A 15166-nucleotide genomic window follows, 5' to 3' on the forward strand; every position below is an offset into this window, starting at 1 on the left:
GAATTACATAAATTAAAAAAAATAGATCATCTGTAAATGAACTGCTCTTCACCTTTTTTGTTTCCCCTTTCAGAAGTCTTCTATTTCTCATATACATATAAAGGATTGATGGGAATACTAGACAGGGGTTAGCTGGATATTTGATTTGTAGTTAACATGGTTCATGGTTCAAGGCTAGCGTAAGCAAAAATAAAATAAAAATACAAGGCCAGGGGCCAGTGGTTATTATTTATAATCTTAGCTTCTCAGGAAGCTGAGATCTGAGGGAGGACTGAAGTTTGAAGACACCCCAGGCAATGAATTTCTAGAGACTCTTAGGTCTTATCTGTCTGTCTGTCTGTCTGTCTGTCTGTCTCTCTCTCTCTCTCTCCCCTCTCTCTCTCTCATCTTTCATTTCTTTTTTTTTTTTTTGCCAATCTGGGCCTGAGCACTGTCTCTGAGCTTCTTTTTGCTCAAGGCTAGCACTCTACCACTTGAGCCACAATGCCACTTGCAGCTTTTTCTGTTATGAGGAGGAATCAAACCCAGGGCTTCATGCATGCTACTCAAGCTCTCTACCGCTAAGCCACATTCTCATCCCAGAGACTCTTATTTCTAATTAACCAGAAAAACAATGAACTACAAGTATGATTGAAATGGTAGAATACCAGCTATGCATGAGAAAACTAAAAGAGCTGAATTCAAGCCTCAGAAGAAGTCTTGGTGTAAGGTACATGACTGTCATCCCAGCTACTGGAGGGAATTTTAACAGGAGGATTATGACCCAGGTATGCTAGGCTTTAAAGTGAGATCCTATCTCAAAATAACCAAAGCTAAGTAGCTGAGGGTATGGATTGCATGTTAAGAGCCTGCCTAGCAAGCACAAGGCTCTGAATTTAAACCCAATACAAACAGCAACAAAGTTAGGATTATTGTTGTGTATATCTGAATACTTTTTGTATATAAAATAAATATATTAATAAAAGTATTTTCCCTTCAGAGGAAAATTCACCTATATGCTACTTTTCAAACATATGAACTGACCATTTAAATTTTAAAATAAGATTACTTTAGTTGTATAGATTATATTAGATACTACTAAAGGTAATGCACATGGCAAATGGCACTCCTGGGATCTTAGAATTAGTGAAAATAAGGTGCCTACCCATTTGACAAAACATTTCTCCTGTGAAACATAGTTTTACATAGATTCCCTTGATGTCTTGTCTTTGGTAGTAAAAAAAGGAAGAGAAAGCAATCCACAGACTGAGCATTTGTCTGGCAAGTACTTTGTAGTGCTCCACAAGCCTGCATCCAGACTCTCCAGGTTCATTCTGTGTGGTAGCCCCCTGCTGTCAGAATATAAGGCTGGAAAAACCATGAATTTCTGTCATAAAAGTGGTAGAAGTGTCACATATATGAGAAGATTTTCTTCCTGGAATGCTCTGATTATATAACTGAGGTCACAGTGACTGTCAAACTTTGCTGTGGTTTAATAGGAGTTTGGAAAGGCCATTGGTACAGAAAAGTGAGATTTACCAATATGCCAAAGTTGTGAGGAACTTACATCTTATTGTCACACCTTGTTTACATATTGGTTTGAATTTCCTTTTTAAAATGCCCTGGGAGAGAAATGTTTCTTGTTACCAAGTCAGCAATGTTAACTGAAAACAAGTCACCTAAGCACAGGCCTGAGTGTGAAATAGATACCTGTGTTTACTGCTTGATGGAGAAAAAATTACAAGTTTGTGTTCTTGCTCCTGACCTCTGTCCTGCTTGTGAGGTTTGAAAGTTAGTTCATTATTCTTCTGACACCCTTTTTTTATAACTCCCTTCTCTCTTTCCCATCTTTACTCTCAGGGTCTTTCTTCATTTGTGTTACCTAAAACTCACCTAAAGATATTGGTAATTATCTACTAGCCAGTTACCTATAGTAATACTAAAACCTGTAAATATCCAAGTATGTGTTTCATTTTTTTTCTTCAGGATAGGAATTCTAGGCCCTAGAGAAAGGGAGGGGCAAAGAGATATGAAACTTAAGAGCATACCTCTTAGTTCTTTATGATGTTAAGCAGATCTAGTTTTCCTTCTTGAAAACCAAAACACTTCTCTAGGACTCTGAAATAGAAAGAATACCATTCTGATTTCAGAGGAACAGACGGGCACAGAGAGCTCACGTAATTTGAAGTAATTAACTGAGGTGTAATTCAGCTGCCTTGTAGGAAGATGTGGAGGCAAGGGAGATGGACCATGCCATGGCCTATTTCCCCTAGGGAATTCTGTTTTAGAACAACTGGGTTTTTCCATTGTTGTATCTTCTAGGTGAGGATGGTAGCCTGATTTGTGCCATCAAGGACATTTGTGTGCAGCTCTCTCTGCCCTGATAATTGTCCATGTTATATGTGTTTGTGTGTGTATGTGTGTGTACACACCAGTAGTGGGGCTTGAAATCACAGCCTGGGTGCTGGTGCTTAGTTTTTTCACTCAAGGCTGGTATTCTACCACTTTGAGCCACAGCTCCATTTCTGGCTTTGGGGGGGTAATTGGAGATAGGAGTCTCATCCTCACATTTTAGTCTCCTGAATAGCAAGGATTACAGGCTTGAGTAGCTGGCCCATGTTCTTTTATTGGTGATTCTAAGAGTCTTGTTATTGGGGCTGGGAATGTGGCTTGGCAGTAGACTGCTTGCCTCGCGTGCATGAAGCCCTGGGTTTGATTCCTCAGCACCACATAAACAGAAAAAGCCAGAAGTGGCACTGTGCCTCAAGTGGAAGAGTGGTAGTCTTGAGCAAAAAGAAACCAGGACAGTGCTTAAGCCCCAAGTTCAAGCCCCAGCACTAGCAAAAAAAAAAAAAAAGTCTTATCTGTCTTCATGAAGACCTCCATTGTAGCAACTTTTTCTCTCCTTTGGTGTTCTATGACTGACTCTTCAGTAGTTTTGCTTGTGGAAACCACAGCTATCTCCTACATTATATGTGTATATAATCTCCAAGTTCATGTGTTTGCTTTTTCTTTTAAGTCAGTTGAGATAGTGTATTTAATATGTTTATTTTAAGTTGTTTGTTTTGAACGAAAATTGAACAATCTAACATAATGAAATTTTTTGGTGTCCTGGTTCTGGGGCTTGAATTCAAGGCAGGGTCTGGATGCTGTCCTTTAGCTTTTCCCCCCAAGCCTGGCATTCTCCCATGTGACCCACAGCTTCACTTTGGCTATTTGCTGGTTATTGTAGATAAAAAGTCTCATGGACTTTTCTGCTTGGTCTGGCTTACTACGATCCTCAGGTCTCAGTTTTCCTGAGTACTTAGGTTTACAGGTGTGAGCCACCAGCACCTGGCTGAAATTCTAATACTTTAAAAAATTGGGGACCGGGAATATGGCCTAGTGGTAGAGTGCTTGCCTCTTATCCATGAAGCCCGGGGTTTGATTGCTCAGCACCACATATATGGAAAAATCCAGAAGTGGCGCTGTGGCTCAAGTAGTAGAGTGTTAGCCTTGAAAGAAAAAAGAACAACAAAAAAAAAGAACCCAGGGACAGTGCTCAGGTCTTGAGTTCAAGGCCCAAGACTGGCAAAAAAATTTTTTTAGTTATATATATTATATATAATATAATATCAGAATTCAGCTCCAATTTATTCATAAGCATGTTGATCAACCTTATCCCTTAGTGTTATTTGATGTAGCCAGCAGTACACACATTGTTTTTGGTTTATTTCTGAATGCATTCATCCTAATAATACTGTTTATTATTGATATTCTCTTATAGATGTGAAAAAGGTGTTATGTCTCTGGTGAATGTTAGGAACTGTATTCGTTTCTATCAAACTGCAGAAGAACTGAATGCCAGCACACTGATGAACTACTGTGCAGAAATTATTGCAAGTCATTGGGTAAGTGAGAGATGGAGGGGTATGGACAATGTTCTTCTCTCTGATGGTGGAGGCCCAGGTATGCAGCCTTGTTCTGTCAGCCCTTACCCTTCTGGCTTCTGGTTTGCTCTGTGACAGGACTGATGAGTAAGTAGTTAGATTAGGTGATCAGTAAGGCTCTTCTGTTCTGGAGTCTGTTAGTTATGTGATATCAGAGTAGGGGGCAGGTGACTCAGGTTCAGGAGCAGAGCTACACAAAGGGGCAACTGCTTTTGCCCTCCTGAGGAAGCTGAGGCCAAGTCTCGGGGGCAGGATACCCTGTTTCCTGGCAGACCTGGGTACTCAGCAGTCCTGGCTGCTAGGGGGAGGCATTCTTAATGTTAGATTTGCCTTTCTTGGTAGTTCTCATAGATAGAGAGATTTGTTATTTTTTGTGTGAATTGTTTAAAAGATCAATGCCATCCTTTATAAACTAGTTTCAACAGATTGCTGAAATGGGATACAACAACACAAGGATCTTAGCAGTTTTGAAAAGTTATCTGAAAGAACTAGTGTTAATGGACTGGGGATGTGACTTAGTGGTAGTGCCTAGTATGCATGAGGCCCCGGGTTTGTTTCCTTGCTACCACATAAACAGAAAAATAAATCAATAAAATTTTAAAAAAAGAACTAGTGTTGAAAGAATTGAAATAGGAGTGGTAACTTTTCTCTTTTTGCTAGTAGATTGAAATAAAAGATGTAAAATATTAGGGACCAATTGTAATTCAGTGGAGTGGATTGTTTGTGGTAGTTTTGCTTAATTCTGTAATTGCCATTGTCTGAGGCTACTGGAGAAAGGACTCTGCTCTCTTGTTGGAGGTCACCATTGCTCACACCATCTGTACTAATCACAGAGGTGCAGCCCAGCTGTGACAGCACAGGCTCAGGAGGTTCTTCTCTGGTCCAGACCCCGATGTGGCCATTTACTCACTGTCTAAGTTATTTCGCTTCTATAGGTTTCCTTTAGTGAGGATTGAATTAATTAGAAAGTGCTAAGCCCTTAGAGTAAGCCAGGCACATGCTAAGTGTTTACTGACAGTTGTTGTTCTTATTAACAAATAGTTTGTTTTATTTCCCATTGTGTTTTTAATTCTTAGGATGACTTGAGAAAGGAGGATTTTAGTAGCATGAGTGCTCAGCTGTTATACAAAATGATCAAGTCTAAGACAGACTACCCATTACATAAGGCTATCAAAGTGGAGAGAGAAGATGTGGTCTTCCTTTACCTGATTGAAATGGATTCCCAGGTACTGTAGCTGCCTTTCCATCTTCCCTGTCTTCTTCCAAACTGGGGATGTACTTGTTTTTCTCAGTAATGTTCCTTCTAAGCTGTATCTCGCATCATTTTTTAAAAAATGTATATTCCTTCTAGTAGATTGTTTCAGGAAATCTGGGTGTTTTCTATCTCATTCCTTAGAATTCTTGTATCCTCAGTCCATCATCTCCCAATGCCAGAGTCACTTCTGCATTTTTACGTGGTTATTATAGCAATACCTGTCTATCGGGTGTCAGTCTTTGAGTTTATTTGCTGCTATAACAAATTGCCACAAAATAAGTAGCTTAAAACAATACGTATTTATTATCTTGCAGTTCTGTAAACTCGAAGGACTGTATAGGTATCATTGGATTAAAATCAAGTATTAATAGGTTGGGTTCCTTTAGGGCTACTGTAAAGCGAATCTATTTCCTGCTTATTTAGGTTGTTGGCAGAATTCAGTTTCTTGTGGTAGAAGAAGAACCAAGGTCCCCATTTTTCTTGTTGGCTGTCTTTTTTTTTTTTTTTTTTTTTGGCCAGTCCTGGGGCTTGGACTCAGGGCCTGAGCACTGTCCCTGACTTCTTTTTGCTCAAGGCCAGCACTCTGCCACTTGAGCCACAGTGCCACTTCTGGCTTTTTCTATATATGTGGTGCTGGGGAATTGAACCCAGGGCCTCATGTATACGAACGAGGCAAGTGCTCTTGCCACTAGGCCATATTCCCAGCCCCTTGTTGGCTGTCTTCTGAGGGCCATTCTCAGCTTCTAGATACAATCGCATTCCTTAGCTTGTGGCTATCTGTCTCCATCTTAAAAGCCAGCAATGACAGATCAGTCCTTCTGATGTCATATTGCCCTGGCCTACTCTTCAACTTCTCTTTTGCCAGATGGGGCTCTCCTTCGGTAGGCAGGACACTTCCCACTCAAGATCTTTAGCCCTTACCATGTCTGCAGAATGGTTGTCCTTCCTTCCTGCCTGCCTGCCTTCCTGCCTTCCTGCCTTCCTGCCTTTCTGCCTTCTTTCTGCCTGCCTGCCTGTCTTTCTCTTTCTCCCTTCCTCCCTCCCTCCCTCCCTCCCTCCCTCCCCTCCCTCCCTCCCTCCCTCCCTCCCTCCCTCCCTCCTTCCCTTCTCTCACATAGACTTTTCCTTCCTTCCTTCCTTCCTTCCTTCCTTCCTTCCTTCTCCTTCCTTCCTTCCTTCCTTCCTTCTTCCTCCTTCCTTCCTTCTTTCTTTCTTTCTTTCTTTCTTCTCTTTCTTTCTTTCTTCTTTCTTTCTCTTCTTTCTTTCTTTCTTTCTTTCTTTCTTTCCCCTCCCTTCCTTCCCTTCCTTCCTCCCTCCCTCCCTTCCTCCCTTCCTTCCCTCCCTTCCTCCCTCCCTCCCTCCCTCCCTCCCTCCCCTCCTCCCTCCCCTCCCTCCCTCCCTCCCTCCCTCCCTCCCTCCCTCCTTCCTTCCTTCCCCATATAACCTAACATATCCACAGGCCTGCCTTACAGGAAGACAAGAGTGAAGTGTCTTTTATCCTGAGTGTTCAGTGTGGAAGAACATTGAACTGTTAGGAGGAATTTCTTTTTTTTTAAATATAATTTATTTATTAATTAAACAAAATTTTTTTGAGAAGGTGTTGTGCAAAAGGGGTACAGTTACATAGTAGGGCAGTACCTGGAGCTTGTTTTGATAAATAGTATTTTAAACTTTCAGAGAAGGTACACCTTGGGATTCCTTCCCTAAAGGTATTAGGAAGAATTTCTTGAACCATAGCATTTCACAAAAAGTTTTCTGAACTCGGGGCTGGGAATATGGCCTAGTGGTAAAGTGCTTGCCTCGTATACCTGAAGCCCTGGGTTCGATTCCTCAGCACCACATACATAGAAAAAAGCCAGAAGTGGCACTGTGGCTCAAGAGGTAGAGTGCTAGCCTTGAGCAAAAAGAAGACAGGGATAGTACTCAGGCCCTGAGTCCATGCCCCAGGACTGGCAGCAAAAAGAAAACAAACAAAAAGTTTTCTGAACTTCTGCTCTGACACTTGGTCCCTGCAGCCCTGTCAGTACCTCTTCTGTGATTCTGGTTCCTCCCAGACACCCATTGTGATTCTTGATAGTCTTGCATGTTTTTATATCTGTCCTGTTAATTTTTTCTTACTGTGCTCTTTGAAAGCATGTGCCTGAAGCTTGACAGAAGTTTGTGGAAAAAGTTGAATTTGGGGAGTAAGCCATGTCAGGCATTAAGATTTGACATTTGTATTGTAATGGGGTCCCCCAAGAGAGGGGACCACAATGTAAGGGGGTCCAAGCGGGAAGGGGGGGTGATCCCCCCATCCTTCCAAGAGTCCACCACTCAGAGACAGTCTCAAGTAAAAAGATGGATTTATGGGGAAGTAAAAAATATACTCACCGGCCAGGGTCACAGCCCAGACTTGGGAGCTGGAACCTTGCACCCCGGGCCACGCTCAGCGTCAGGTTATAAAGGCAAATACCACATGGTCAAGCTTGCCACACACAGGTGGCCAATGAGGTTACAACACTTATATTGCATGCCAGGTCACTTGCAGGTGGCCAATGGAGTTACAATCTGCCTTATAGCAACTGTTTGAACCAACCTATCATGTTAGACTTGGCACATGGATTTGGTGGGGCTCACATGATGCAGGTGGATAGGCCTACTCATGGGAGGGCACAGGTTTAACCTTGAGCATTCACAATCTTATCACAGAGAAGGGGAACTTCCATGGATAGGTCAGGGGAGATCTTAGTGAAGATGGAGTCGGCTTCTGCTCCCTCTAACTAATCTGAGATGGAGTCAATCTGACATCCCTCAACAGCCAATGATGGTGCTGGCCAGATCTGACCTCCATATTACAGTATAAGAGATGATACATAAGATTAGGTGAAAGAAATAACAGCCAGTTGTATTTTCCACTGTCTGGGTGCTGACTCACAAACTTACCTGTGCAGCTACCTGGGAAGCTGAATGAAGTGGATCAAAATGGAGACCTTGCATTAGATCTAGCCCTTTCAAGACGGCTAGAGAGTATTGCTACCACACTGGTTAGTCATAAAGCTGATGTGGACATGGTAGATAAGAATGGCTGGAGCTTGTTACATAAAGGAATCCAAAGAGGTAAGAAGAAATGGCTTTTATATTTTGTTCTACAATTTGTTTTTATCTTTATGGTTTTTGAAAGCTCCCCAACACATTAAGGGTTTCCAAATCATCTATACTCACTAGCTATGTGACTTAACACTTGTGATTACTGAGTCACAGAAGGACTAAAGACATTGACTGTGCCTTGTTAGCTTGGCTGTTGATGGTGCCCACAGGGCTTGAGAAGAAGAATAGGTAGAAACATGGCCTTTGAGTATCTTGTAAGCAATTGATATGGCTACATACTTATTATTACTTTTCTAGGAATAGTGCTAGGAAGGTTATTATTTTGCATCCTAGCATATATGTAAGGAAAGTTAAAATCACAAACATTAAACTTGGAAAGGGCACTCTTAGATTTATAGGGTTTTCATCTTCACAGACTAGACTTCTGTCATGACACAGTGCCAAAGTGGTCTTTATTCTAGGAAAGTTAATTTGAAATTAAACATAATTTGTTGTCAGTAGTGGGAAGAATATAGAAATGTTAGAACTGAAGTAAAATCGTTTAATTATAATGAATTGATTTTGTGTATTTTGTAGTGGCAAGGATTGAATCCAGGAACTTAGGTGGACTAGGCAGTGCTCTGCCATTGACTCATAACCCCTAGCCCTGAATTACCTTTTTTTTTTTTTTTTTTTTTTTGCCTGTCCTGGGGCTTGAACTCGACCTAAGCACTGTCCCTGGCTTCTTTTTGCTCAAGGTTTGAGCTACAGCACTATTTCTGTTTTTTTCTATATATGTGGTGCTGAGGAATTGAACCCAGAGCTTCATGTGTATGAGGCAAGCACTCTACCATTAGGCCATATTCCCAGACCCTAACTTTTTGTTTTGTTCCAGTTCTGGAGCTTGAACTTAGGACCTGGGTACTATCTCTGAACTTTTTTTTCTCAAGGCTAGCACTCTACCATTTGAGCCATAGCTTCACTTCAGGCATTTTGGTTAATTGGAGATAAGAATCTCACAGATTTTCATGCTTAGACTAACTTCCAAACCCTATCTTCAGATATCAGTCTCTTGAGTAGCTAGGATTACAGGCATGAGCCACAGATGGATTAAATACTTCCCCCTCTCCTCCCCATCCTGGGGCTTGACTCAGGACCTGGACACTGTTCATAACCTTCTTTTTGTTCAAGGCTAGAACTCTACCACTTAAGCCACAGTTTTATTTATGGCTTTTTGGTTAGTTTATTGGAGCCCAAAATCTCACAGACTTTCCTGCTATGGCTGGCTTTGAACTGGGAGCCTCAAATCTTCAGCCTCCTGAGTATCAGCTAGCATTACAGGCATGAGCCACCAGTGTCTAGCTGAAGTAACTCTTTAAGTGGGGAAAAAAGGACTAGTTTTTTTTTTCTTTTGTCTTTCCATATTTCTGTTAGTTTATATGTTTCAAATGAATCCTGCCGTGAGTTTGCAACGGTCACACAGTCACTTTTGACAGAATGAGAATTGTAGAGAGGTAGAATTCCTATATGGCTTTCAACAATGCCTGAAAGCAGGTTGCTATGGCTCAAGTGATAGTGCTGGCCTTAAGCAAAAGAAGCTCAGGGGCAGCAACCAGGCCCTGAGTTAAGCCCAAGGACCACCACAAAAAAGAATGAAATGCAATGTTTATATCTCTCTCTTTCAAGAAAGAATGCATATGTGCAATCCCGTCTCAGATCTAAAAAGAAATGGCTATTCCTCAACTGTCCTATGTCTCCCACTTCTTGTATATTTAAATTATATTAACAGGAAATAAGCTCTATTAATGGGTATAAGCTCTTTTAACAGGAAATAAGCTCTTTCATTTCACACGAGAGATGAGACTTAAAGGACACATACCTTTGGAAAGAGGATGATCTCATGAATAAGTTGAACTCCAACATATTAAAAAACCAAACCCTTGTCTCGCTCAACATTATTTGTTCAAGTTCTGACCATTTCCCTGCGAATAACAATATTTCACCATTCCTAATCACTATGTAGTATTCCATTGTGTATAGATACCATATTTATTGGGCTTGGAGGGGCTTAGTTTTTTGAGTTCTCTGTAGATGACAGATATTAGGCCTTTGTCTGTTGTTGTGCTGGTAAAGATCCTTTCCCATATGGTTGGCTGTCTTTCTGTTTTGGTGGCTATGTCCTTAGCTGTGCAGAAACTTTTTAATTTGTAGTAGTCCCATTTGTCGAGTCTTTCCCCTATTTGTTGTGCCCCTGGGACTATATTCAGGAAGTTCAAGAACACAGAAAATAAAGGGGCATGATCTCCCTGATATATGACTGTTAACAAAGGGAGATGGAGAGACAGTAGAGACCAGGTCTGTGAAACCAAAAACTGCTTGTCAAATGGTATTTCCCACAGGATTGGAGCAGTGACCCAACAGTATGTAACTAAAACCAAACAACTACTCAACATATAAAGGTCAAAAATTGACCTCTCAGTGGAATACAATAGCTCAAAAGCTATGTATGTACGTTCATATAAGACTACTGTCGACATATTGTCTAATATCAACATTACATTTAAAGCCCTAGGCGAATTTTCTTGGGCTTGGCCACGTGGATACTGTATATGTTCTTGATACATTGTGTATTGTATATTTGTCTACCTGTCCTAGAGAAGGGAAAGAAAAACGGCGTAAGATATCACAAGAAATGTACACACTGCCCTACTATATAACTGTACCCTTTTTGCACAACACCTTGTCAAAAAATTTGTATTCAATTAATAAATAAATTAAATAAACAAGAAAAACTATTAGAAGAAATAGAGAAATATCACACAGGGATAAAGGAGTTAATTCATCCAAAAGATATAGCAACCACTGATACGTATGAGTGAACCTCACAGCAAATGAAGCAAAAACTGTTAGAACGGAATGAACAAACAGAAGTATCTATAATTAAATTGGGGCTCAGTTCTGCTTTTAATAATCCATAAATCAAGCAGGGAAACTATCTGTAAGGTTATAAAAGATATAAATAACACTATCAACTAATAAAAATTTTACCCTAAAGGAAAAAAAACAACCCTGGGCTGGAGGCACGGCTGAAGTGGTAGAGTTCCTGCCTAACAAACAGGAGGCTGTGAGTTCAATCCCCAGTGACAAAAATAGAAGTCACCAGGCTGCAGGGGGCTCATGCCTTTAGTCCTAGCTACTCAAGACGCTGAGATCTGAGGATCACCATTCAGAGCCAGCCAGGACAGGAAAGTTCATGAGACTCTTATCTCCAGTTAATCACTAAATAATCCAGTAGAGCTGTGTCTCAAGTGGTAGAACATGAGCCCTGCTCGGGGACAGCACTCAAACCCTGAGTTCAAGCTGTAGTACCAGCACACACAAGAAAGAAAGAGAGGGAGAGAGAGAGAAGGAAAAGGCAGTCTCATTTGATTTTGTAGAAGAATATAGCTGGCTTGGTTGCAGTACTTGCATTATGATACTTTTATTGTCTCTGTAATTGTGTCATTCACAAGTTACTTTTTTCGAAAGCATGTTGTTTTTGTCCTGGGTAGAGATGGGAGGGAGGGAAAGAGAGAAGGAGGAAACAGCTGATACTAAGCAAAAGGAAAGAAATGTACTTGTCACTTGATATGTGTAAACGTAACCCTGCTGTATATCACCTCTAAAACAACAATTTTTTTAAAAAGAATGTTGTATTTGAATGTTGATTCTGTTGTAGCTGTGGCTTTCCTTTTTTGGGCAAAGATTTTAATATAAATATTCTAAGCCCAGTGTTAAACTGTTGGGTTTGCTGGCTTGTTCAGAGGAAATTCTTGCTCATTACTGGGTAGGAAATCCTTAGATCACCTCAGTGTCATGAACAGATGCATTTTCCCAAGCAATGCTCTGTGACATACAGAGCAATTGAGTGCTTAGCTCTGGGCCTGTGTTCAGTAGAGAAAGTTTCCATCACATAGGAATTGTTCTTTCCCACACTGTTTAGTGAGTGAGATATTTGTTTTGGAAACAGAAACACTAGTTACTGAGAAGACAAACAGAATTATGTTCCTTTCCTCTCACATAGTTAATTTCTTATGTGTGATGAAAGAATTATCTGATGACTTATTAAATATTTTTGCAATTGCTTAGTTTCAAGAATTGTTGATACATTTTTTATGTTTTTACATTATTCGGTCTTTCACTCTGAATTTATAACTTGTCTATAAGTATGTGGATTACAATGGAGATAGCATAAAATTGATGGTTGCTAACTTTAGACAGTGTGCTGTGGTTAAAAGATCACTCTGGCTTTGGAACATGAATATACCAAAGTTTAAATCCTGCTTCTGCTTAACTGGTGTCTTCTTTGCCTTATCTGTAAAGTAGGAATAGTTTCTGCTTTACTAGGCTGTTGGAAGAGAGAGAGGCACTATTTAGTAGCACACCTAGCACACTGACTGCCAGTTGACTGGTAGGATTAAGCTGTGTGGCCTTGCCCTTCCCCTCCTACTTGAGTGCTATAACCAGATCCAGTTCCTAGGAGCATTTCTCACTTATTGCTTGCAAGAATCATAAGCCATGAGTGAAAAACACTACACTCTTGACTTCTTTTTTTTTTTTTTTGGCCAGTCCTGGGCCTTGGACTCAGGGCCTGAGCACTGTCCCTGGCTTCTTCCCGCTCAAGGCTAGCACTCTGCCACTTGAGCCACAGCGCCGCTTCTGGCCGTTTTCTGTATATGTGGTGCTGGGGAATCGAACCCAGGGCCTCGTGTATCCGAGGCAGGCACTCTTGCCACTAGGCCATATCCCCAGCCCTCTTGACTTCTTGAGTAGCTGAGATTACAGTCATGAAGCACCATCCCTGAGAAATTATTACAATAATGACTCATTTACCTAGCATTGTGGGAGAATGAAGTGATAAAATAACCAAAACTCACTCTTTAAGTACAAAACAATGTAATTAAAAACAAAAAAGTAGGAAAAGATGGCGCCGACACAGTAGGGAGACACCCCGGCTCGCTCCAACTGAATAGCGAGCTGGGAACTCCAACAGCCAACACCCCATCAAGAACCCAGCAAAACCAGCAGCCAGAAGCAGTGGAGATACGCAGGAAAACACAAAGGAGTAAAAAAGAAGAGCTGAAAACCTACACGGAGCCGGAGAATCTCCGGGGCACCCTCCCTCCACCAGCCGACCCTGGCCCGAACAGGGCCAGGCTGGGAAAGGGGAACCCGGCGATCGGTAGACACGCTGCCGGGAGCGCAGAATCCAGACAGAGGGAGACCCCATGGTAACTAGGGAGGGTGCGGACAAAGACATACGACGGCGGCGGTGAGAAGTTTGGGTCCACACCGGGTTCGGACAGACAGCGGCTGGGGAACCCAGTGCGGCAGAAGGGGGGAGCCGAGGACTCCACCACGACACTTCGCCACCCCCTGAAGGACCAACGGCTGCGCGGGACACACACACAATCCAGGATCAGTGAGTCCCCCATTACCCCCTCACCCAACGGGAGACCAGCTATCAGAGACCCAAGCCCTACAAAGAAGCTAGATCTCCCTCCCTCCCCCTCCCTACCCCGAGGGAACAAAGAACCCCCAAATCAGGTGGGAAGCTCCCATCAGGCCCTGGGAAGTCAGTTTAGCAGGGGAAGGGCGGAGCAGCCCCAGGGCCACACAGGATCCTGAACTGGCAGAACCAGCCCTGCCCCCTTCCCAACAGGGGCCTGGGGACGGCCGGCAGTGCAAGCCCCACCCAAGGTGCCTGGACCTCGCGGACTCTTACAACTAAAATCACAGGCGCTGGTGGGCAATACCAACACAGCAGGGACACCTGGGCCTGATCACGCACCCCACTCGCAGAAGAGGTGAGGTCTGAGGGTGCTAACCTGCGCCCGGACAGTCGATCCCACTGGGCCCCCCACATACCGCCCCCCACAACGGACTCGCGGGAGGGTGCAAACACAACCCAACAACCTAGGGCTCGCTCTGGGAGGTGTACCCCGCTAAAGTGGATGGGGCCACAGCGCCAGCGCCTGGTGTAGCGGGCGCACAGCGCACAGGTGGGGGGGGCCCGGCGACAACGCCCGCTCTGGTAGGCGTACCCCGCACAGGTGGGCAGGGCCACAGTGGCAGCACCTACTCTGGTAGACGCGCCTACACAGGAGGGAGGGCAGAGCTATAAACCAAACCTGAGAAGCCATCCACAGATCTCCAGATGCGCAAATCACAAAGAAACATAACACAGTTCATCAAAGAGCAAGCCAACTCGCCAGCTCCAAAAAGCAGCACAACTGAAGAGGAGATGGAGAATAAAAAAGCAAATGAGGCCATGTTAACAGGAATGATGGAAAGCGTCAGAAATGAAATCAGAAAACAATTCCAGGATTTTAGAGCGGAAATCTTGAAGGACACCTAGGAAGCAAAAATGGATACAATGCAAGCCTCCTTTAAAGAAATGGAAGAAAAAATGGATACAATGCAAGCCTCCTTTAAAGAAAATCTTAACATCCTGAGAATTGAAATGCATGAAAAAATAGATTTAAAATACAACTCTTTAAAGGAAGAAATTTCACGATCAGAGCTGATTTGACAACCATAAATAGCTCTCTGACACCTATAAACTCCGCATTTGAAACCACAACACAAAGAGTTTACCATATGGAATCCAGAATCTCTCGCCTGGACGATGAAGCAGCTGACAACAACCAGAAAATGACCACACTCCAAGAAACGGTGAAGCTTCAGGGCAGACTAATCCAGGAACTAATGGACAAAGACAAGAGATATAATCTGCGCATAATTGGAATAGAAGAAGGAGCTGAATACCAGAGCACAGGGCTTAAACATGTTCTCAATAAAGTTATTGCAGAAAACTTCCCCAATCTCACAAGGGACTCCATCCAGGTAACCGAAGCCTATAGGACACCTGGCAGGCCAGACCCCAGAAAAGCCACCC

The 15166-nt window shown here is 42.6% G+C and overlaps 1 protein-coding gene across 3 annotated transcripts in view; it reads left to right on the plus strand.

Annotated features, from left to right (window-relative positions):
* Ankfy1 (ankyrin repeat and FYVE domain containing 1) overlaps positions 1–15166 on the plus strand; it is a 93033-nt gene that overhangs the window by 41739 nt on the left and 36128 nt on the right. For all 3 annotated transcript variants that reach the window (XM_048366638.1, XM_048366639.1, XM_048366640.1), the window contains exons 5-7: positions 3746–3869; positions 4985–5134; positions 8094–8259. In XM_048366638.1, coding sequence (XP_048222595.1) covers positions 3746–3869; positions 4985–5134; positions 8094–8259 — 440 coding nt within the window. The remainder of the gene's footprint in view (positions 1–3745; positions 3870–4984; positions 5135–8093; positions 8260–15166) is intronic.

The sequence above is a fragment of the Perognathus longimembris genome, chromosome 17 (assembly GCF_023159225.1).
Source record: "Perognathus longimembris pacificus isolate PPM17 chromosome 17, ASM2315922v1, whole genome shotgun sequence".
Classification (NCBI taxonomy): domain Eukaryota; kingdom Metazoa; phylum Chordata; class Mammalia; order Rodentia; family Heteromyidae; genus Perognathus; species Perognathus longimembris.